The sequence below is a fragment of the Astatotilapia calliptera genome, chromosome 13 (genome assembly GCF_900246225.1).
Source record: "Astatotilapia calliptera chromosome 13, fAstCal1.2, whole genome shotgun sequence".
Taxonomy (NCBI): Eukaryota; Metazoa; Chordata; class Actinopteri; order Cichliformes; family Cichlidae; genus Astatotilapia; species Astatotilapia calliptera.
The window spans coordinates 13,152,608-13,175,710 of NC_039314.1; the positions used below are offsets into that span (position 1 = coordinate 13,152,608).

The following is a 23,103-nucleotide window of genomic DNA, read 5'->3' on the forward strand; positions in this document are numbered from 1 at the left end:
TCTTCTTGCCACTCCCAGGGTTTATTTGTAAAATGTACAGAATAACTTGCCTACAAAATAGAAATGTTTGACAAATGAAAAGGCAAAGTCAGTACATGTCACATGCCCTACACCACCTGCTACACACTGACTATAATCACAGAGATCAAATCATATTCACATTCAACCCCCTTGCACCCCGACTCCATTTGATTTTGATGCTGATCCTCATCAGATGGGGCTTCAGTGAGAGAGACACTCTTGTGCACTCACATGGTGGCAAATCCTAGTCCCAGCAGCTGGAAAATTCCAATAATCCTGGATTTTTGCATCACTCAGCATATTACACACAAGGAAGTGAGCCACTGATATCAGAAACTTTGTGTTCTTGACTGTGATCTTCATCTGCTCCTTTTCTAATTGTCCTGGAAACTGGCCTTTCTCTTCTCCACAAAGGCAGTCATGCCTTCTTTACGGTCATCCTGTAGGGAAGGGAAAAAAACAAAACAAAAGTAGATCATGGATTGATTATTAAAATCTGACTCCACTGTTTTCACTTAATCCCATATTAGTTCTTCTACTCACCGTTGCAAATGTAGCATGGAATAAGCGCTTTTCCAAGCGATTCCCCTCAGCCAGAGTCAGCTCAAAAGCTGCCGTCACACAGAAGATGAGTCAGATAAAACATCCAACATATTCAGCTCAGTCGGTTTTAGAATATTTAGCCTTTTAAAATGTGCATACCTGCGTTAACAGCCTCTTTAGCCATAGCAGACACGAGTTTGGAGTTGGCAGCGATCTTCTCTCCACATTTTACGGCTTCAGACACCAGCTGGTCCACGGGATAAACTTTACTCACCAAACCTAAGGAACACAAAGATACACAGTTGAGAACAATAAATATAAGAAGTCAGTTTATTTGACACACTATTCATGTCACATTTTGTTTAAAAGCAGACTCTGTGCAGTTTAGCTTTGCTGTTATCCAGGTGCAGAACTATTCAGTACCTTCCTGTATGTAAAAGTACCAGAACCACAATCTAAAAATAATCTTTTTAAGAAAAGGTTGTTTATATAAAGCAGAAACTTGTAGAACCTTAAGCGCCTTTGCAGTGCTCTTTGTCATTACCTGATTGCTTTGCCTCTTGAGCACCAATCCTGTCCCCTGTTAGTACCATTTCCATCGCCAGGGATTTGCCCACAGCACGTGTCAGCCTCTGGGTGCCACCCGACCCTACAGGCAGAGAGAAGTTAAGGTGTCAATAAACCTGCCTCAGTGATGTCATCACACAGATACAGTCATTTATACTTGTTAAGGTGCAAAAAGCCACTGCAGTATTCTCCTACGCAATAGGTGTTGCCACTCAGACAATATTGCGTCATACACGCTGATAAGGAAGAGAAGAAGTCAAAACCAGAAGCCTTTGTCGAGTTTCTTCCACAAATTCAAACAATTTTCAATTTTCAAACAATTCCATCATCTTTCTCTATGTGTCAGTATGTCTCTGAGTTTCTGTGCAGGATTCTCATTAAAACGGCACAGCAGGCCAATGCGCCATAAAGATTGTGTCTCGCGACACAGGATGTCATGTGAAAACTGTCACATGCGACCTACAACTTAAGTGACACGATGAGCAGAAAAGCTTTACAATCGACTGCTCAAAAAGCCAGCCTCTAGTAAAGAGGTGCAGTTTAATAGAAAAGTACAGTAATCCATAAATTAGACTTTACCAGGAATGGTCCCCAGCAGGATTTCTGGTTGGCCAAACTGAGCCTTCTCCCCGGCGTAGATAATGTCACACATCATTGCAAGCTCGCACCCTCCACCGAGCTGAAAGAGCAGAATGCACGTATAAAAACACCAAAGCAGGAGCTGTTTGGATGATACAACTGAACATATTACTTCTGTTGTCCTTAGTTTTAACAATGATGACCCTCTACAGTGTGACATCCACTTTCTGAGCCTCGAAACTGTCCTAAAAAGAGCCCAACCAGGAACGCTCAGATTTTTGAAGAATTAAAAATGGCTACCAACCCAACCTGATCCCCCACTTATCGACAGTAACAAGCCTACATGAAAACCCCAGATGTCAAAACAAGCAAAGAAAAAAAAACAAAAAACAAAACTTGAAACCTACAGCAAATCCATTGACAGCTGCTATCACAGGCTTCTTCACCGTGGACACTCTGTTCCAGTGAGCCAGGAAGTTTCCACCGTAACACTCCTGGAATGTTCGATTCTGCATCTCTTTAATGTCTGCTCCAGCTGCAAAAAAGTCCACACCAAACTCAAGTTCACTTAAACAGTTTTACGTGCCTTCAAAAAGGAGGAAATCTGCAAATACAAGGACAGAAAAAAGTCCTCACCAGCAAAGGCCTTTTCGCTGCCAGTGATGACGACAGCGCCGACGTCTCCATCAGCTTCAAACGCATCCAGCGCCTGTCCCACCTCCTTCATCAGCCCGTCGCACAGAGCATTGAGAGCCTTAGGTCGGTTCAGCTGAATGAAACCCACGTTTTTCTTCTCGCCTCGCTTTTCCACCAAAATATGCTCATAGTTACCACCTGCATGAAGACAAAATTCAACATTAACGAAAAAAAAAAACTTCCAATGTAACTTATGCTGTTACTGTCCTCATTTTATTTTTTAATATTTTATTTTGAAAGTATTTTATAATAATACAGCAAAAAAAAAAAAACAAGGCAAGATAAAAGCTTTAATGTCTGATCTGACTACCCTGGACATTTAATTCCTCACTGATAAAACACTGATTTCAAAAGTCAAGGTCGATTATTCAAGAAACAGTTAAGGATTAACACCAACAGCCTAGTAGTATGGCTTCAGACAGTGAGCAAAGTTACAGCATTTATTTGTATTAAATGTTCAAATTACTCTGCACCTTTAACCTGGTATTTAGAGCTAGAGTCTCATTAAATTGAGGCTCACGTCTTTCAGGACAGACACAAAGAAGTACCAGAAGATTTTGATCCACCATGCAATACCAAATGGAGAGCATGCGATTGGCAATAATTTAATTTTTCAGCATACCAAGGACATGGATTGGCTTCCCCAGAGCTTAAGCCTCTGTATTATTGAAACAGTGTGGGATTATCTCGACAGGGAACAGAGCAAAAAATGGAACAACATCCAGCTTTGAATGTCCTTCAAAAAGCCAATAGTAGCACCACTAATAATAATAATAATAATAATAATAATAATAATAAATTGCACAGACTAAACGGTCAGCACCTGGAAGATGCCACGTTCAAATTACCTTTGCAAACCGCACACAACACAACATTGACAAAAGTGGGGACTTTTTCACACTGTTAAGCTCCGCAAACAAAGACTTTGCGATGCAAAAACACCATCGACAACACATAAACTGTTGCCCTAAACGTGAAGCCGTCGCACAGACAGTGACGCAGGTTTTTGACATTGTAGCAGCTGTTGGTGCAGCTGCAACAAACTGACCCCTGCAGACACGGTGGCGCTTAAACCACAAACACACAAAAACACCTGAGCTGTAGAGGCGGGCTGCGGATAGCACGGCCGGGGCAGCTTGGTAGGGCTTCAGCAGCGAAGCAGCACTTCGGCAGAGGAAGGCCATGACAGCAGGATGGACGTCAGATAAGTTGCTTCGGGAGCAGCTAGCAGCTCTCGCTCGCCTCCTGTTGGTTCTTATTTGTTGGTGTTGTCCGTGAACGAGCACGTGACAGAAACTCGCGCTACCGCCACCTGCTGTCTGCGGAGGTGAAATACTTTTCCTTCTACATACGTGATGAAATATCCCTGTCCTCTCCACCATCTTCCTGTTTTTGCACTAAATTCATATATTATTATAAGTCAAACATAAGGCTAGAATAGAATACGCCTGACAAAGACGCCAATCCGCCCACTGGATGGTTTTGCACTATATGAAGGAGGGCATAGATTTTTGACTTTTAACTGTATTTTAAAAAAGAAAGACCTAATTTTCAAGACAATATGCAACGAGAAGCTTTTCTGTAATTTTACACATGTATTTATTCGTTCTGACATATTTCTTTAATTTACTACAGTAGCTTTTCATATAGAAAAGCTTATAATAATCACATAGTAAAACCGAGACCTGCTGTTAAACTTCTTTTGCTTACAGCCTATTTATTTGAATTGATATGTATTTAAACGTATCTACAGAAAGGGGAAGGTCGCTAGTTCGGTCAATTTAAGATTAAAAGTGAGCCCTGTGTGGCCAACGATGTAAAATGAGTTCATGATACAGATATACCTTTTCATATATACAGAGGAAATACACCGGTTTAATTACTTTCTACATAAATAAGATCGCGAAATCATTTTTAAAAAACTAATTAAAAAAACATTGAATCTAAACTGATATTATAAAATGCCTATGAAGAATTATTGAAGTCAGCATAACAATATTTGATGCTCAGATGTTTCTGTGAGCGTGCTGCGCGCTCTCGCATCCTTCAGATGGAACAAGCCTGCGCCGTACACGACAATCCCCTCCATCTTTCCTCCGAGTACCAACCCATTAACGGGCTTAACAACACCAGGGAATAAAGGTAAGTCTGTTTTGATGTAGCGTGTAACCTGGGTGTATAAATCCAATATATAATTATGATTTTTTTTTTTTAAATCGATGATCAGGCTGTAACATGAAAGTGCTAATTTATGAGAATGTACAAGACAATCAAATAGGATGCGTTGTCGATGCATTTGTATGCATATATATGACAATTTTGTATAAAAGGACAAGTTTTAAGATATGGAACATATATTGTCGAAGAAATTTTTTTTAATCTTTGAAAACAGTGGCCCAGTTTCCTGCTAGCATTTCAAACGATGGCCTATTGCTACCAACAAACACGCCATATTATTATTATTATTTTTTGCCTTTTATTTATAACCCTCCATTTTATGAATATTATTGCATGTAGTCTCACTGCAGGCTGAGACCCAAATGCAATTTTCTTTGCTTAGCATATTTCTGTTTAAACTGTTCCACTCTAATGGAGAGGGGAGTGATGTGCAATAGAAGCACTGAGCATTAAATGGACACATCAATTTTTGGGGGGTCAGTAACATAGACAGTGCTGTCTATGCTCATTAGCTGGTATTTCTTTAAACACATTGTGTCACACAAACATATGGTGGTTTTCTAATTTTATGCAAAAATAATCAGTGCACAGAAGTCATTAAACTAATGACATACAGCTGTTTCCTCAAAAGCTGTGGGACTGGAAATAAAAATAGGAACCCTTCACACTCCCAGCAAATTTATGGAACTGCATATACATTTTTATGACAGTCGGGATGCTACATTTTTATGATGGAATGACTCTAAAGCATACATCTTTAATGACTTTGAAAAGCAAGAATCGGGTGCAAACGTCTGAATTTATTTTTTCTAATCTGCTTTCTCTAATCCACACAGTTCCAATATCTATCTACACACACACACACACACACACACACACACACACATATATATATATATATATGTATACATATATATATGTATATATATATATATATATATATATATATATATATATATATATATATATATATATATATATATATATATATATGTATGTATATATATATATATATATATATATATATATATATATATATATATATATATATATATATATATATATATATACACATACATATATATATATATATATATATATATGTATAGGGGGGAGAGAGAGAGAGACCTTTGTATGTCTTTTAGCTTAATGAGGTCAAGATTGACTACAACTGATAGAGTCTCTTTGCCACCATAAAAAGGATTTGTTTGACACTTAGTGGATTGTCCAATACTTAGAACAATGGGTAAGGCTAAAAAACTCAGTAAGGATCTAAGGAGAACTGTAGATTTACACAAGTAAGGAAGGTGTCTTAGAGCTATTTGTATAAAGAAAAAAAGCCTGCCAATTCTAAGATCATCTGTTCAAATGTAAGTATAACTTATTCAGATATGTCAGCACTTTGCCATGGTTTGGTAGAAGACCCACACTGTCTAATGAGAGGAAATTGGTTAGGGTGTTCAGGGAAAATCAACGAACCACCAAAGCTCAAGCCTGCCATGAAGTGGAAACTGCTAGATCACCAATGTCACTGTCCACAGTGAAACGACATTGTCATGGACTGAGATGGTGCCGACCAAGAACGAAGCCCCTTTGAGCTTGACTGAAATTTTTCGCTGCCCACATCAACAAGTCAAATGTCTTCTGACAAAAAGGTTTATGGTCAGACAAGAGAAAGATTGACATTTGGTCACAATGACAAGAGGTATGTTTGGAGGACTAAAGATGTGTCTTTCAAACCTAAGGACACTGTACGAGCTGTCAAGCATGGTGGTGGTAGCATCATGCTGTGGGGCTGTTTTGCTGCCAGCAGCACTGGTACATTGCACAAAGTGGATGAAGTAATGAAGAAACTGTTTTTGTAATGGATACAGCCGGCTAACATTACGTTTCTGGAATGACCTTCCCAAAGCCTTGACCTCAACCCTTTTTTTGAAGTTTGCCAATTCTTCTAACAAGAGTGGTCAAATATGTAGCCATGATTATACCAGAATCTTGTTAATGGCTACCAAAAGCATCTGGTTGAGGTGCAACTTGCTAAGGTTTATTCAACAAAATATTAGTGGGTATGTATGCACATATTGTATGTATCATTTTGACCCTGTGTTGATGAAAGTAAATTCAAAATCAGCTAAAACTTGTGCACCCAATTCTTCATTTTTAACCTCCTAAGTCCCAAACTCTTCCATGGCATGCGTTTTTAATTTCTCTTTGATATTTGGGCTGATTGGGACCTGATGAATGTAAAACCAAAGTATTACCAGATTTATTTTCCCTTATTTTTGTTTCTAAGATAAATGAGAGCCACATATGAGGATATTCATTTAAAATTTCAATATAACAGTTGCAGTATAATGTTCGTGTAAGTAGATATCAGGCCCTTGTAGAGCAAGATTTAGTATTTTGGTCTAAATAACCCAAAATGTGATGTCCACATATGTGGACGCCAGGTCCTAGGAGGTTAAAGTCATGAAAGATGTATGCTGTATGATCACCGTGGTCTAGAAAAAGAGCAGCCCAAAGAAATCATTAAAAGACCCACATTACCATGATGACTGTATATGCAAACTTAAAACTATGCAAATTGACAAATACTTCCTATATATTTGCACAACAGACAAAATATTTTAAGTCTTATTTGACCACTGCATCAAAGGAAGGTTTAAGATGTGCCATCGTGTCCTCTTCCTGTACAGATGTCTGGGATGAACCAGGTGGTTGCAACATGCTGGACTTGCCTCCTGCTCTCTGCCTTCCTGTTTGAGCCCACGCTGTGTAAAGGCGGACGTGGAGGGTCCAGGGGCTCCTCTCGAGGGTCACCCTCCCGCAGCTCCACAGCAGGGACCTACAGGGGAGGAGGCGCTTACGGCGGGACCCGCTCTCGTTTCAGGGTGGCCGGCCGGACGTCACCGGTGAGGGTGGCAAGTGCAGCAGCAGCAGGGGCAGCAGTGGCGTTAACGGCAGATAAATGGTACGCATCTGCCTACCGACGCGGCAACACAGACAACTCGGAGGAAGAGCTGGATTACTACAACAGGACCAATTACTTTGATGCTCTAATGTCAGGTTCTACTCAAAATGGATCTTTTTTCTCTAAAGTAGTTTCTGTCATTATCACAATGTTTTCTCCTAAATATGGACTCTTGATGGACAGTATACTGTAGATATTTGGGTGATTTGTAGGATACATTTGTGATTGGATCTAGAACCGAAGTTCCATCCAGGTTATGATTATAATGCAGAGGACTGACTGGAACCTGCACGGGTAAGACCAGTTAGAGCGGCCACACAGGAGCAGAACAAAACAATGACAAAAGCATCACTGTACTGTACTTTTTACAGTTTTTCCAACCGGCAAACAACAGGCTGCGTTACCAGCTTAGTATTCATGGGGACATTTCACCTCTCAGACTTCATCTCTGCATATATAACAGAACTACTGTCAATTTCCACCCCTAAAGCTTAAATCTTAGTATTTCACTGAAGAACATATCAGCAAAATGCCAATGACTCTTCAGAGTCTAACCGAGCTGCTTTCTGCCAATTTTAACTACTGCCAAATTTAAAAAATATATACTTTTAATAATATGCACAAAATAAAAAGTGACTTGTACTGCAGCTCTGTACAAATGAGAGAATCTATCTGTGTTTAAAAGCAGACCGGTGTATTAATATAAAGTTTGGACTTGCTGCAGTTCATTTAAAATATGGAAGTACAGATTATCAGCTACTTTATAACATTTATTAAGTTGAAAGGAACCTGGCACCAGCATTTTCTCACCCCTGAAATCAAACAGTATTAGTAATTTTTCTCTGAAATATGGACTTATTTATTTTACAGAGGAAAATACGTGTTTTTGTTCAGCTTCCAAACTCAACCAATGAAACACATTTCATTTCGTTCTTTATACAATAATTTAAATAACAGAATAAGTAAGAGTGCTGTGCTTTGGGACAGCTAGTTTTCCACAATCGTCTTCGCATTCTGAATAGTTCACTCTTTTCTAATAACGCCTGAAATTCATCTGAGATCTGTGATCATGACATGGATGAGAGGCAAACCTACCGCTGCTCTCAAAAGCGACCGGTGTCTCTGGAAGGCTTTCACGGTGTTTACATCTTCCAAAAAAAAAAAAATTTTTATCTACCTACAAAAGACACTCAGGAGCAACAGACTGTTCCACATTTACAAGTGCACTCTATTATATGCTACACTGATGTACATAATAATTAAAGAGTTTGTTATCACTGTCTTTATGCCAATAAATATCCTGTTTACACCACCCTGGATATCTGTCTCATGTATCCTACAAGCAAAACTGAGAATGACTATTTAATAAATGTCTTTTATTTACAAGTCATGCAGGAGTCTGGTGACTTTTTGCATTATCCACAAGCCCAAAAAACTGCACCATGTCAGTGCAGACACAGACTAATATGCTCTTGAAGAAATCCAGAAACAGTTTTTAGTTATCGTCGGTAAAATGACTCTGGTCAGTCGAGCATTACTTGACCCAGCTCTCCTTTCCTGAAGGCTCTTATGAAATCATATGCTGCTGCTGTGTAGTTTGGTATTGTGATGGTAACATTTCCTGAAAGAGACAAGGAAAAAAAGGGATTGAACCGTTAAAAGAGAAAAGTGCAACAAACCATGAGGATTGCCCGTGAATTCAATTCAATTCAATTCAATTTTATTTATATAGCGCCAAATCACAACAAAAGTCGCCTCAAGGCGCTTTATAGATACAGAGAAAAACCCAACAATCATATGACCCCCTATGAGCAAGCACTTTGGCGACAGTGGGAAGGAAAAACTCCCTTTTAACAGGAAGAAACCTCCGGCAGAACCAGGCTCAGGGAGGGGCGGCCATCTGCTGCGACCGGTTGGGGTGAGAGAAGGAAGACAGGATAAAAGACATGCTGTGGAAGAGAGACAGAGGTTAATAACAGATATGATTCAATGCAGAGGGGTCTGTTAATACATAGTGAGTGAGAAAGGTGACTGGAAAGGAAAAACTCAATGCATCATGGGAATCCCCCGGCAGCCTAAGTCTATTGCAGCATAACTAAGGGAGGATTCAGGATCACCTGGTCCAGCCCTAACTATATGCTTTAGCAAAAAGGAAAGTTTTAAGCCTAATCTTAAAAGTAGAGATAGTGTCTGTCTCCCGAATCCAAACTGGAAGCTGGTTCCACAGAAGAGGGGCCTGAAAACTGAAGGCTCTCCCTCCCATTCTACTTTTAAATACTCTAGGAACAACAAGTAGGCCTGCAGAGCGAGAGCGAAGTGCTCTAATAGGGTGATATGGTACTACAAGGTCATTAAGATAAGATGGGGCCTGATTATTTAAGACCATGTATGTGAGGAGCAGGATTTTGAATTCAATTCTGGATTTAACAGGAAGCCAATGAAGGGAAGCCAAAACAGGAGAAATGTGCTCTCTCTTTCTAGTCCCTGTCAGGACTCTTGCTGCAGCATTTTGGATTAGCTGAAGGCTTTTCAGCGAGTTTTTTGGACATCCTGATAATAATGAGTTACAGTAGTCCAGCCTGGAAGTAATAAATGCATGAACTAGTTTTTCAGCGTCACTCTGAGACAGGATATTTCTAATTTTAGAGATGTTGCGCAAATGGAAGAAAGCAGTCTTACATATTTGTTTAATATGTGCGTTGAAGGACATGTCCTGGTCAAAAATGACTCCAAGGCAAGTAGTTCAAAAAAGGTACTGCAGTAGGTTAAACTGCTGATTAAAGCAAATATATGATCATCCAGTCACTTGATGCATTTAAGCATGCAGACATGATCAAGACCACTTACCAAAGTTCAAACTGAGAATGAACATGGCCACACGGCCATCTCCAAGGTTTACAGAGAATGGCCAGAAAAAGGGAAAATAGTGAGTGGCAGTTCTTTGGGTGAAAATGCTTTTGTTGATGCCAGAGAAGAATGGTCAGGCTGCTTTGAGCTGACAGGAAGGCAGCAGTAACTCAAGGAATGTTGAACACACATCACATGAAATGTTGAAGCAGATGGGCTACAGTTGCAGAAGACCACGCGGTGACCCACAGTCTTCAGATCTTGACCCAGTAATAGTAACTAAGGAAATGGCCAGTTGCATATAAGCAGTCACTTTTATTTTTTAGGAATAGTAAGATTTTTTTCTTTACTTTACTTTTAAATATATATAAAAAATATCTATTTAAAGCTCCTGCCTGCAGACTTTTTTTTTTTTTTATCCCCATTTCAAGCCTTCATGCTAAACTACAAAGCTTGCTTGCAACACAGACAAGGCAGTGGCATCAATTTTGTTCCCAGTCAAAAAGCAAATAAATAAAACCAAATCACTGATAAATAAATCATTAATTACACTGTACAGAGCAGTTGTATGCATAGGATGAGCAGTGTCTTACCCACTCCAGTAATCGCTTTGACCCGCTGAGTTTTTCCAAGTTTTACAGCAATGCGTTTGAGGACATGCTGGATGTCGTCACTAGGCTCTTGGAGATCATATTTGTCCACATAACTGCACACAAACACATCTTTACAGTAAACATTCAAGAGAAAGCTAAATAAAAAAAATAAAAAATGCACATGAACACAAAATAGGAGAAAGAAAAATTCCACCTGAACTTTCCTAGCCTGTTCAGAGAATAGAGTAAGTAGTCAGCAATGATGTCTTCACCCACTAAATGGTCCAGTATAGTTCCTGGAGAAAAACAGATTTTCAAATCATTCTGTATAAACAAGAAATCCAACTATTTGGAAAAAAATAATTTTATCATATATACAAACTGACAATAATTATGTTAGGGAGAAAAAAAATCTGCATACCACATAAGGCCAGCTTCATGCCTGTTTCAACACTCTCAATTTTAGGAGGCAAGACTCCAGGTGTGTCTAACAGGTACATTATGGGTCGCTCACACACCTGAGGACAGCAGCAGTTATAAATACTGGATGGTTGATCAGACCATCAAAACACAAACAAAGGCAAACGCATTCTCCACACACACCTGAATTTTAGTTAGGACCGCTTTGGTTATTCCTGGTTCCCCACCTACTCGAGATGCACGACCTGAAATTAGTGTACAAGTGCAACACTCGTTAATGAGGAGGTGAAAGTTATACTGAAATCTTCAAATCAATCCACAACTTTTCTGCATTTACCCTTTTTTAGATTTGTTCTTCTCAACGAGTTAATAAGAGACGACTTCCCAACATTGGGCACTCCAATCACCATCAGGCAGTAATTTGTAATCTGAAAGTTTAACACGTTAATGTGGTTGCATTTTAAATAAAATCAATGAAGTAGGAAAATGTAACATTCAAAGAAAACTAATTTCTTCAACATAGAAGACACTGGTGAGCAATTTGCTTCCATATTTGTAGCTTAAAGACTAAGATAGCCAATAAGGAGGGACGTGTCATTATTTAATAGGCAAAACTCACAGCATGGTGAGGATATGAGTGCAATTTCTATAGTTTTGTGGCACTTTTTCTGGACATACCTCATATCTTGTGCAAGAAATTGAATTTGAGGTTGTATAGAAGCAGTGAGGATATATGTTCTCTGCCACAGAGCACTAAAACAATATAGTTTAACCGTCCAGACTGAATGTACCTCCTCTCGGTTAAAGCGTGGTTTGCTTGCAATAATATCCATCACCTTTGGCACCAGCTAAAGAAAAGAAGACAGAATTAGTTTGCACATCTGTGCTCATAACTTTTGCAACTTTTTTAGCTGTGTAGGAAATGGCTGCAAACAGTAAAATGTTTTTCTACCTTTTTGATGTTGTGGTCTCTCTGCTTTAAGCAGTCTGTGAAGAGAACATGTGTCATCCCTTCTTTTTCTAGCTTCTTCAGGATTCTCTGCAGAGTAAATGTAGCTGTAGTACAGTAAAATGCTGCTGACATGCGACTCTGCCAAAGCTGCTGCAAGAATTTGTACCTGCTTGTTGGACAGATCAGCGAGGTCCATCTTGTTGAGAATTAGCAAATGTGGTTTGGCACTCAGTGTGTCCTGAAACACCGGGTTTCTTCCAGAGAATGGGATGTTTTTAAAGTTAAGGATTAACATCACAGGGCTCCCGCAGTTTTAAATTATCACCTGACCACATGCTATTTTTGAAATTCAGAACACACGTGGAGTACTTAGTAGAGGACTAGAAACACCTGTCTTGCTCAGGTGGTAAACAAGCTCTGAACTAAACTAAACCACTTTCTACATAATTTAGTTGTTATCTTGCCAAAATCTTGCATAGATAAATATATATTTTTTTTAAATCAGCTCATGTGCATCTCCCAGATCAGTTCACAGTGATGCACCTTCTATTTTCACAACTATGCACCATGTTTATTGGCATAATAGTGAAAACTCTCTGTCTCTCCTGTAGCTCTTTCTTTAAGTAAAGTTTAAAAGGTTACTCCGAATCACAAACCAATGTGCTTTTTTCTTTCCTGTTTTATTTTCCTGCCGTGCCTTAAAAAAGTCGCTTCTACAATGAAAATGTTAACATGGTGCATAGAGTACCTTTTGCACAAAATGTTCTTATTCTTAAGAGTTTCTCTTAAGGATTAAAAAGGGTGATAAAATCCATATACACTGTTAATGTTTATATCAATTTGCTCTTTTTTCTTATGTGACCTTGTCTGCTGTCCTTCAATATATTTAAGAAAATCAAAAATAGAAAAAAACTCACTACCTATATACACCATTTTTCCCCATTTCAAAGTCAAAGCTTAATTGTTGTCAAAGCTATGTTGCTATGTTGTCTATAAAATAATTTGTTTTTAAGAGTGTATAGATTATCTATACATATAATCATAACCCATCATATCCGCTGATGTTGCAGAGGTACTTTAGGTAGAGGTAAGGGCTTTTTATAAATAAAAATATTCAGGCTTAAAATTAAAATTACACCAATATAAAAGATTTTTCACCCTAAAAATATGCCAAAATCTCTCATCGATTATTAAGGTATTGGTTAACAAAATAACACGGCATAATGTCCAAATATCAACAATAAAAGCTATGACAGCTGGCATCATGCAGCACCCTCCAGAAAATACGGTTTTTATTGGAATTTTGATACAATTAAATACACCACTGTTTGTTTTTTATTTAAAAGATGATACTGTTTTATGGTGTAATATAATAAAAAGGATATTCTGGCATCGTGTATTTCTATGATGCAGTCCACACTCTTCAGGTTGGCTCTCATCTGTTTTAGTCCTACAAAGAACAAATTATTTCAGCAACTATGTGACCAAGAAATGACCTCGAACACCAGATTACCCGCATTTTCAAAAGCACCATAAACCACACTTTAGAGCCAATGTAAAGCCGAAGCTGTCACCTTTAGCCATGTGTCCGGGGAACCAGTGAGCCACTTCCCGTCCGCCAAAGTCGAAAACGGTTCTGAACTTGTCGACATGACGGAGTGCCTGGTACAGTTTCATGCTATTTACCCAAATGTATATCCACCGTCCTTCATTTGCTTTAAGAGAACACTTACTTTGACTCAACTGCATGCACTAAACAGACATGTGTCTCACTGTTTACATCCCGACTCGAATCTGCCGTCAAGCTTTTTTTGTTCCGGTGTTGTGCCAAAAAGTGATTGTCTGCCAGAAACTGATTGCCGTCCGCGGGAGCGCGCGCAGCTGCTTAAAGCTGCAGCGCGCGGATTACTTGCGTTGCCAGCTACTTCCGTGCAACTGATATAACGTGGGGGGAAAAACCCAAACACATTTATGCCTTTGTTATTAGGCAAAGGTATGCATTTATGGAGCTTTAACGTTTCTTGTAACCGAATTATGACACTTATCAGAAGGTTGCTTTCAGTGTGTAGCGCAGTCACGAATGACTACACGCATCACGATGGAATAATTAATGCCTACAGGTTTAGTATGTCTACTCTTGTTGTTCATATTTGTTATAAGACTGTCGAATAGTAGTTAAAACAATAAAGACCTATTGTACCAGTATCACCATGACTCTTTCTTGTTTGTTCAGAATAACGACTGAGAACATGGCATTTTAGCGCTACCAAAAAGTGATTGTGGCCTATAACTTGTCACTGAAACAATATTTCGGCTTCAAACTTGTTGGATATATTCCAGAGGGGCTACATGTGATATATTATATCCCCAAAACTCTCCAAGAACTGCTGAATAACTTGTACAGGAACAATAAAACTGATAATATGCCATTTTCGACCTGCCAAAAAGTGATTGTGGACTATAACTTGTCACTGAAACAATATTTCTGCTTCAAACTTGGCGGATGTCATTCAGAAGGGTCATATGTCAAATATTACATCTCAAACAGTCCCTTAGAACTGCTGGATAACCTGTAAAGGAACATTAACATTGATAATATGCCATTTTCAGCCTGCCAAAAAGTGATTGTGGCCTATATCTTGTCACTGAAACAATGTTTCTGCTTCAAACTTGGTGGATGTCATTCAGAAGGGTCCTATGTGACATATTATATCTCAAACACTCTCCAAGAACTGCTGAAAAACTTTTAAAATAACATTAATACCGATAATATGTCATTTTCAACCTGCCAAAAAGTGATTGTGGCCTATATCTTGTCAATGAAATACTATTTCTGCTTCAAACTTGCTGCATGTCATTCTGAAGGGTCCTATGTAACATATTATATCTCAATTAGTCCCTTAGAACTGCTGAATAACCATTAAGGGAACGATAAAACTGATAATATGCAATTTCCAACCTGCCAAAAAGTGATTGCCGCCTATATCTTGTCACTGAAAAAATGTTTCTGCTTCAAAATTGTTGGGTATCATCCAAAAGGGTTACATGTGACACATTATATCTCAAACAGTCTCTAAGGACTGTTGAATAACTATTAAAGGATCATTAATACCCATAATATGCCATTTTCGACCTGCCAAAAAGTGATTGTAGACTATAACTTGTCACTGAAATACTATTTCTGCTTCAAACTTGGTGGATGTCATTCAGAAAGGTCATATGTCAAATATTACATCTCAAACAGTCCCTCAGAACTGCTAAATTACCATTAAGGGAACAATAAAACTGACAATATGCAATTTTCAACCTACCAAAAAGTGATTGTGGCCTATATCTTGTCACTGAAACAATACTTCTGCTTCAAACTTGTTGGGTATCATCCAAAGGGATGATATGTGGCACATCATATCCCAAACAGTCTCTAAGAAATACTGAATAACTTTTAAAGGAACATTAACATTGATAATATGCCATTTTCAGCCTGCCAAAAAGTGATTGCTGCCTATAACTTGTCACTGAAACAATATTTCTGCTTCAAACTTGTTGGGTATCATCCAAAAGGATGATATGTGGCACAGCATATCCCAAACAGTCTCTAAGAAATGCTGAATAACTTTTAAAGGATCATTAATACCCATAATATGCCATTTTCAACCTGTTCAATTTGTTTATTAATTCATTAATTTATGTTCGTGTTGCTGTGTGTGTTTCTGTGTTGTTCACAACATTAGAGTTCAGCTTTGATTGCAATTTGTTTGTAGGATGATTCAATTATTTTGTGTTTCCTAACATGTTAGTATAGTTACTGTATGCAAAGAATTAATATATATGTTGTTCCATGGTTTACTGGTGTTGAGCTTCTGCTATACCCCCTGTTTCTGGTCTATTTGTTAGTTTAGTTTAACTGGTGGTTTCTTCTTTAATTGGATGTAATTGTTATTTGTTTTTGGTTTTCGTTTCAATTAATAAGTGCTGTATTGGAATGACATTTTTATTACCGTTTGTTTTGTCTTTCCTATTACTTGGTGTTCCTAATGTGTTTAAGCAGATCTCCTCCCACCTGTTTCCATTTGGCCATTATCCTTTTTTTGTATTATTTTTGAATTACAACATTTTTTAAATTTGACGTTTTATGCACAGGTTGAAAATGACATATTATCGGTATTAATGTTCTTTTAAAAGTTATTCAGCAGTTCTTGGAGAGTGTTTGGGATATAATATATCATATGTAACCCTTCTGGATCGTATCCAACAAGTTTGAAGCAGAAATATTGTTTCAGTGACAAGTTATAGTCCACAATCACTTTTTGGCAGCTTGAAAATGGCATATTATCAGTGTTATTGTTCTTGTACAAGTTATTCAGCAGTTCTAAGGGACTGTTTGAGATATAATATTTGACATATGACCCATCTGAATGACATGCAGCAAGTTTGAAGCAGAAATAGTATTTCAGTGACAAGATATAGGTGGCAATCACTTTTTGGCAGGCTGAAAATGGCATCCTTTAAAAGTTATTCAGCATTTCTTAGAGACTGTTTGGGATATGCTGTGCCACATATCATCCTTTTGGATGATACCCAACAAGTTTGAAGCAGAAATATTGTTTCAGTGACAAGTTATAGGCAGCAATCACTTTTTGGCAGGCTAAAAATGGCTTATTATCAATGTTAATGTTCCTTTAAAAGTTATTCAGCATTTCTTAGAGACTGTTTGGGATATGATGTGCCACATATCATCCCTTTGGATGATACCCAACAAGTTTGAAGCAGAAATATTGTTTCAGTGACAAGATATAGGCCACAATCACTTTTTGGTAGGTTGAAAATTGCATATTGTCAGTTTTATTGTTCCCTTAATGGTAATTTAGCAGTTCTGAGGGACTGTTTGAGATGTAATATTTGACATATGACCTTTCTGAATGACATCCACCAAGTTTGAAGCAGAAATAGTATTTCAGTGACAAGTTATAGTCTACAATCACTTTTTGGCAGGTCGAAAATGGCATATTATGGGTATTAATGGTCCTTTAATAGTTATTCAACAGTCCTTAGAGACTGTTTGAGATATAATGTGTCACATGTAACCCTTTTGGATGATACCCAACAAGTTTGATGCAGAAATAGTATTTCAGTGACAAGATATAGTCCACAATCACTTTTTGGCAGGTTGAAAATGACATATTATCGGTATTAATGTTCTTTTAAAAGTTATTCAGCAGTTCTTGGAGAGTGTTTGGGACATAATATATATCACATGTAACCCTTCTGGATGATATCCAACAATTTTGAAAAAAACTACGATGACCTGGATGACTGAGAACCTTCACAGACAGGTTGGAAATTGCATATTATCAGTTTTATTGTTCCCTTAATGGTTATTCAGCAGTTCTAACGGACTGTTTGAGATATAATATGTCACATAGGACCCTTCAGAATGACATGCAGCAAGTTTGAAGCAGAAATAGTATTTCATTGACAAGATATAGGCCACAATCACTTTTTGGCAGGTTGAAAATGACATATTATCGGTATTAATGTTATTTTAAAAGTTTTTCAGCAGTTCTTGGAGAGTGTTTGAGATATAATATGTCACATAGGACCCTTCAGAATGACATGCAGCAAGTTTGAAGCAGAAATAGTATTTCATTAACAAGATATAGGCCACAATCACTTTTTGGCAGGTTGAAAATGGCATATTATCAATGTTAATGTTCCTTTACAGGTTATTCAGCATTTCTAAGGGACTGTTTGAGATGTAATATTTGACATATGACCCTTCTGAATGACATCCACCAAGTTTGAAGCAGAAATATTGTTTCAGTGACAAGTTATAGTCCACAATCACTTTTTGGCAGCTTGAAAATGGCATATTATCAGTTTTATTGTTCCTGTACAAGTTATTCAGCAGTTCTTGGAGAGTTTTTGGGATATAATATATCACATGTAACCCCTCTGGAATATATCCAACAAGTTTGAAGCCGAAATATTGTTTCAGTGACAAGTTATAGGCCACAATCACTTTTTGGTAGCGCTAAAATGCCATGTTCTCAGTCGTTATTCTGAACAAACAAGAAAGAGTCATGGTGGTACAATAGGTCTTTATTGTTTTAACTACTATTCGACAGTCTTATAACAAATATGAACAACAAGAGTAGACATACTAAACCTGTAGGCATTAATTATTCCATCGTGATGCGTGTAGTCATTCGTGACTCCGCTACACACTGAAAGCAACCTTCTGATAAGTGTCATAATTCGGTTACAAGAAACGTTAAAGCTCCATAAATGCATACCTTTGCCTAATAACAAAGGCATAACTGTGTTTGGGTTTTTTTCCCCCCACGTTGTATCAGTTGCACGGAAGTAGCTGGCAACGCAAGTAATCCGGGCGCTGCGGCTTTAAGCAGCTGCGCGCGCTCCCGCGGACGGCAATCAGTTTCTGGCAGACACACCGGCATGAAGACGACTTCTTCTACTTTTTTCAGGTTCGTATAAGTTGCTACCGCCCCCTGCAGGAACACCTGAGCTGGGCAGAAAATCTTCCGTGTCATTGAATAAAAACTGATGACGGTGTCAAAGATGGTGGTAGGGAGATTATTTCAAGGGGAAGCCTTTAAAAACCCTATTTTGGTACAGACTTTTAGGCTATATTTCATTCTCCCAACAAATCACATATCCACGTTTATATACAATTTCTTTATAAAATTTTGCAAGTTTACGCACCTTAACAATATTCTTAGTATTAAACAACTTCTCCATCTTATAAACATTTGGTCTCAACCTAAAATACACAGGCAGACATGTTTGTTTTTGCAACTTAAAATGACTAAATTCAAACAAGTAATGAGAGTCATCTCCAAGTTTCCCTAATCTACAAAGTCCACATAAACATTTGGTACATATAACTACATACAATCTACCCATAATGACTGGGAACACCGCATCTAAACCTTTTCCAGATAACACAAAATAGAAACTACACAAATTTTATTCCAGTTTGATCTCTTGTTGAAATATTCTGTAATTTATTGGAAAAAATTGGAATTCCAAAATGTTTAATAATTTTGGAATTCCAATTTTGTCTCAGAATATCAGATATACTCATCTCAGTAAGTGGTCTTATAGCTATCATTCACCACTCTGGTATGTTCTCATAAATAATAAAATCCTGTATATTGAAATGCTTGCTTTAAGATTCAATTAATGAAATGTCTTCATGGTCCCACGCCTCTGGTAAGAGCAACTGGTTAAATAACTGTAACTGAGTTTCAACAGATAATCCCAGATCTCTAGCTTTAGTTAACAAACTATAGAGCTTTCCAAATCTGCCCCAGTTGACTTAATAGCCCTTTCAAGTGGTTATTGTAATTAAATGTGACACCAAGATAAGCATAACGATCCACTGCTTGTAATACAGAAATTCCAAATTTGAAGTCATGGAATTTTCTTACTTTACCTCTTGCAAAAACTTTACTTTTATTAGAATTTACACTTAGTTTCCAGTCAACACAATATCTTTCTACTGCATTTAAAGTCTTCTTCTTCTTATGATGAAGCCTTTATTTGCCACTTGCAGTTGCCTGCAGTGAAATTACACAAACATCACATTGGGGAGACGAGTCAGAACAGGTATACAGGCTTCTATAGCTTTGTCTCTGAGTCTGACAATACTACAGTGTCATCTGCATACGTAAGAACAATAAGTCTTACACAGACCTCAGCATCATCATCACTCATTTTGCAGTCATTATAATACCTATTCATTGTATACTCAAAATCATTTAAAAAGATTGCAAAGAGGTGATACATTTTCACCCCGTTGAACCCCTATATTACAATCAACAAACTTTTTTAGAATTTATTTTTTAAGATTTGACTGGTGATCTGAAACGGTATTGGATGATGAGACTTAGAAGGACTTTGATGATTCTAAAGGCAGAAAATCTTAAATAAAAAGTTAAAGTATATTATACTTTACAAATTAGCAGCAGGTGAAGATGCATTACTGCTGCTCTAGAGCTCTTCATGGACAAGCCCCAGCCTACCTCAGTGAACCTTTAAATCCATACATCCTCAGCAGATCCTTGAGGCCCCAAACTCTCCTCTGTGCCTGAGATCTGTGGACTCTGTGAGCGTGCTTAAAAAACAGCTAAAAAGTCATATTTTAAAGCTGTTCTAGCATTTTTGAGGTGAAGGACCTTGTAATATTTGCCTTAAAATGCATCATGTCAGGAGATGTGCTTAGTTCCTAAAAATTACATTCACAAAAAGCCGATCCACTAGAAAATACAGTTTATTCATAGTTAATTAAAATCAGTCCAAACGCAACAATTCGAGTTTGCAAAAGGAAAGTTCAGTCAGTTATCGTCAGTCCTCAAATGACAAATTTGCACAGTCAGTATTAACAACCATTATTCATGTCAACACATCATTATTCTACACACTGTGTGTGTTGCCTGTACTGGTTGAAAGTACCAGTGAGGCCCATTAAACATCCTCAAGTTAGCAGCAAGCCTTCATATTCACTCTGATTTTCATTGTTTAAAAATAATGTAACACATCAAAAGTGAAGTACATTTTTATATTATAGTAAATTTGAGCTTTTTAGTGGCAAAGAGCAATTTTTTAAAACTTTGACTTTGGAAACTCAGAAGGAGTAATGAGTGAGTAGTGCGAGATAAGTCTATCAGCTTCTCTCCACCCGGTGAGAACAGCTCCATGGACGGTTGAGAAGTAGCAGTGATGAGTTGCCTCTCCAGCGAACAACACCTGCAGGGGCTGAAAGAGGCAAATTAGAAAGAAGTGTTAGACCTTTAATGATGTTTCTGGTGGTTTGAGTGTGAACATAATATGTAGCTACTTGTGATTTTGATCCTTTTGGTGGAAGGGGCTCCATCAAGTTGTCCAGGTCCTGCTCTGAACAGCCTTTTCCAAGATTACTGTAGGATCCACACGTCCACGGATCGTGAAACCACTGGGAGCGCAGGATTCTCCTTGGAGTGATGATGGGGTTCCCTAAACATGCAAAAAAACAAACAAACCCCAAAACATATCTTTCTAAAATGACTTTTGTAAGTCCTTGTGAAACTAATGACACTGGAATATCTGGCATTTCTCACTACTTATGATCTGTCTGGACTCACCTGTAAACCTGCGAATAAGTTGTGTGATGGCATCTGTGACCTGCTGTTCAGACAGTGTTTCCATGTACTCTGACTCATGTCCAGAAATCCAGCCACAGAGAAGGTGACCGTGCCTGAAGATTAAACCACACACAGAACTGCACTGTTAATGTACGAATTGGCATGTTTTTACCACTCAGTGCAAATCTAAAATGCTGGGCAAGCATTAGCATTTTGTGAGCAGTTGACCTTTCAGTGGGTTTGAGTACAGTGAAGCCAAACAACTTCTTTATCCAGGATGTTTGCACATCTGGCACCTGGTCCACCACAGCATCCTGAAGTATGAAAAGGGATTAAACAGACATTCAAGCATTAGCAAAGAATCTAACAACCAGCATAAACCTACAAACATTTTGAAACAGAGATATGAGCTGATGTACTCCTGTTTAAGATCCAACACAGCATGCACAGTATCTTTATTTAGGTGGCTGAGTATGCCTTTATGAAATCTCACCTCATCATCCCACACGAAGAAGATGACCTCACAGTCAGCATCCCACCACGGTGAATCAAACTCCACAAATATTTTATTGTTTGTCCCAAAACCCAGCCTCTGGACGGAGAGCAGCTTGTGCAGAGGGAGAGGAGGATGGAACAAGGTTGAGTGGTGCTTCTTCAAGTATCCTGACAAAAAGACAACAACTTTAAATTCACTGAGCCTCAATGTGGAAGTACTTGTTTTTGTGACCCTATGTGAATAAGGGAGCATGAATTAAGTAATAAAACCTTCATACACTGAGGTATAAATCAGCATTTTATGCGTGTGAAACTTACCAAGTGGCACGGTGACTATAACGTGATCAGCAACGAGCTTTTGGCCATCACACTCAATCATCACGGGCTCTGCGCTCTTTGCGCTGTTCCAGTTGACACAGCGCACAGGCTTATTGTAGGTCACTAAACCAGCAGGGAGCTCTTCTATCAAGTTCTGGGTTAGACCTTCATAGCCACTGTACAAACAAAGGACATAACTATTAAGTCATATGTGCTGCAACAATTTACTGAATTAAATTAAAAATTGCATTACAGGCTGACTAATCTACTAAGACAATAATTAAGACTGAGTATTTGCTTGTTTGCCCTAACAAAATAAATGGTTGTTTTTGCACAGTGTAAATGCAGAGTCAGGAGTACGAACCCTGGGAATGTACAGTCCAGTCCAGGTAGAGTCTTGTATAGGCCAAAGGCCCCCATGCTGACCTCATCCATGCTGTGAGTCCCATTGACACAGCACTCGACTTTCAACATGTTACTGATCACACAGAGTCGCAGAGATCTGGTGGCTTCATCAACATCTTTCCATTTCTCTGCTGCGTGCTGTTGCACCTACACCAGATAACAAGCAAAGAAAAACACCCACAATCCATGTGAGAATCTAGATGCCACTAATGATTTGCTGTGGATAAAAACACAGCCAGAAATTTACCTGTGCCCGTAAGAAATCACCCACACTGGGCCAGGGTTCTCCTCTTTGACTCTGAAAATCGGAACTTTCATTTATCAGCTCCAAAAACAATTTCTGAGCAGGTAAGATGTCCTCAGCGTTCAGCTCCC

At 38.3% G+C, this 23,103-nt stretch overlaps 4 protein-coding genes across 5 annotated transcripts in view; 1 reads left to right on the forward strand and 3 right to left on the reverse strand.

Annotated features, from left to right (window-relative positions):
• echs1 (enoyl CoA hydratase, short chain, 1, mitochondrial) lies at positions 1–3,666 on the reverse strand. The gene is made up of 8 exons (XM_026189167.1): positions 3,500–3,666; positions 2,347–2,544; positions 2,118–2,245; positions 1,711–1,810; positions 1,109–1,213; positions 724–843; positions 565–632; positions 1–461 (listed from the first exon to the last, which is right to left on the reverse strand). The coding sequence occupies exons 1-8, from the start codon at positions 3,588–3,590 to the stop codon at positions 396–398; spliced, it is 876 nt and encodes a 291-aa protein (XP_026044952.1). The 5' UTR covers positions 3,591–3,666; the 3' UTR covers positions 1–395.
• Positions 3,667–3,678: 12 nt separating this feature from the next.
• sprn (shadow of prion protein) lies at positions 3,679–8,459 on the forward strand. Its single transcript, XM_026189197.1, has 3 exons — positions 3,679–3,733; positions 4,417–4,548; positions 7,281–8,459. Exon 3 carries the CDS (start codon positions 7,281–7,283, stop codon positions 7,746–7,748), a length of 468 nt encoding a protein of 155 aa, XP_026044982.1. The 5' UTR covers positions 3,679–3,733; positions 4,417–4,548; the 3' UTR covers positions 7,749–8,459.
• A 455-nt stretch (positions 8,460–8,914) lies between these two features.
• Positions 8,915–14,201, reverse strand: mtg1 (mitochondrial ribosome-associated GTPase 1). Its single transcript, XM_026189168.1, has 11 exons — positions 13,942–14,201; positions 13,753–13,817; positions 12,534–12,638; positions 12,368–12,454; positions 12,207–12,263; positions 11,753–11,843; positions 11,599–11,660; positions 11,417–11,513; positions 11,210–11,291; positions 10,996–11,108; positions 8,915–9,176 (listed from the first exon to the last, which is right to left on the reverse strand). The coding sequence occupies exons 1-11, from the start codon at positions 14,114–14,116 to the stop codon at positions 9,079–9,081; spliced, it is 1,032 nt and encodes a 343-aa protein (XP_026044953.1). The 5' UTR covers positions 14,117–14,201; the 3' UTR covers positions 8,915–9,078.
• A 6,443-nt stretch (positions 14,202–20,644) lies between these two features.
• LOC113034520 (peroxisomal N(1)-acetyl-spermine/spermidine oxidase) overlaps positions 20,645–23,103 on the reverse strand; it is a 10,648-nt gene continuing 8,189 nt past the window's right edge. The window contains exons 3-10 of one of the 2 annotated variants that reach the window (XM_026189151.1): positions 22,976–23,103; positions 22,688–22,875; positions 22,324–22,499; positions 22,004–22,173; positions 21,739–21,824; positions 21,511–21,623; positions 21,228–21,382; positions 20,645–21,145 (exon numbers count right to left, since the gene is read on the reverse strand). The exon at positions 22,976–23,103 is cut by the window's right edge and continues 3 nt beyond it. In XM_026189151.1, coding sequence (XP_026044936.1) covers positions 20,993–21,145; positions 21,228–21,382; positions 21,511–21,623; positions 21,739–21,824; positions 22,004–22,173; positions 22,324–22,499; positions 22,688–22,875; positions 22,976–23,103 — 1,169 coding nt within the window. In that variant the 3' untranslated portion in view covers positions 20,645–20,992. Of the gene's footprint in view, positions 21,383–21,510; positions 21,624–21,738; positions 21,825–22,003; positions 22,174–22,323; positions 22,500–22,687; positions 22,876–22,975 lie in introns of both variants that reach the window. The other variant, XM_026189150.1, reaches the window with a different exon arrangement.

Coding starts and splice junctions, on each gene's coding strand:
- echs1 (XM_026189167.1), bottom strand. CDS start 3,590: ATGGCCTTCCTCTGCCGAAGTGCTGCTTCGCTGCTGAAGCCCTACCAA. Junction 2,246..2,346: donor CAGCGAAAAGGCCTTTGCTG/GTGAGGACTTTT, acceptor ACTTTTTTGCAG/CTGGAGCAGACATTAAAGAG. Junction 462..564: donor TCCATGCTACATTTGCAACG/GTGAGTAGAAGA, acceptor CCTTCCCTACAG/GATGACCGTAAAGAAGGCAT.
- mtg1 (XM_026189168.1), bottom strand. CDS start 14,116: ATGCAGTTGAGTCAAAGTAAGTGTTCTCTTAAAGCAAATGAAGGACGG. Junction 13,818..13,941: donor CCCCGGACACATGGCTAAAG/GTGACAGCTTCG, acceptor TGTTCTTTGTAG/GACTAAAACAGATGAGAGCC. Junction 9,177..10,995: donor CAAAGCGATTACTGGAGTGG/GTAAGACACTGC, acceptor TGTCTCTTTCAG/GAAATGTTACCATCACAATA.
- sprn (XM_026189197.1), top strand. CDS start 7,281: ATGTCTGGGATGAACCAGGTGGTTGCAACATGCTGGACTTGCCTCCTG.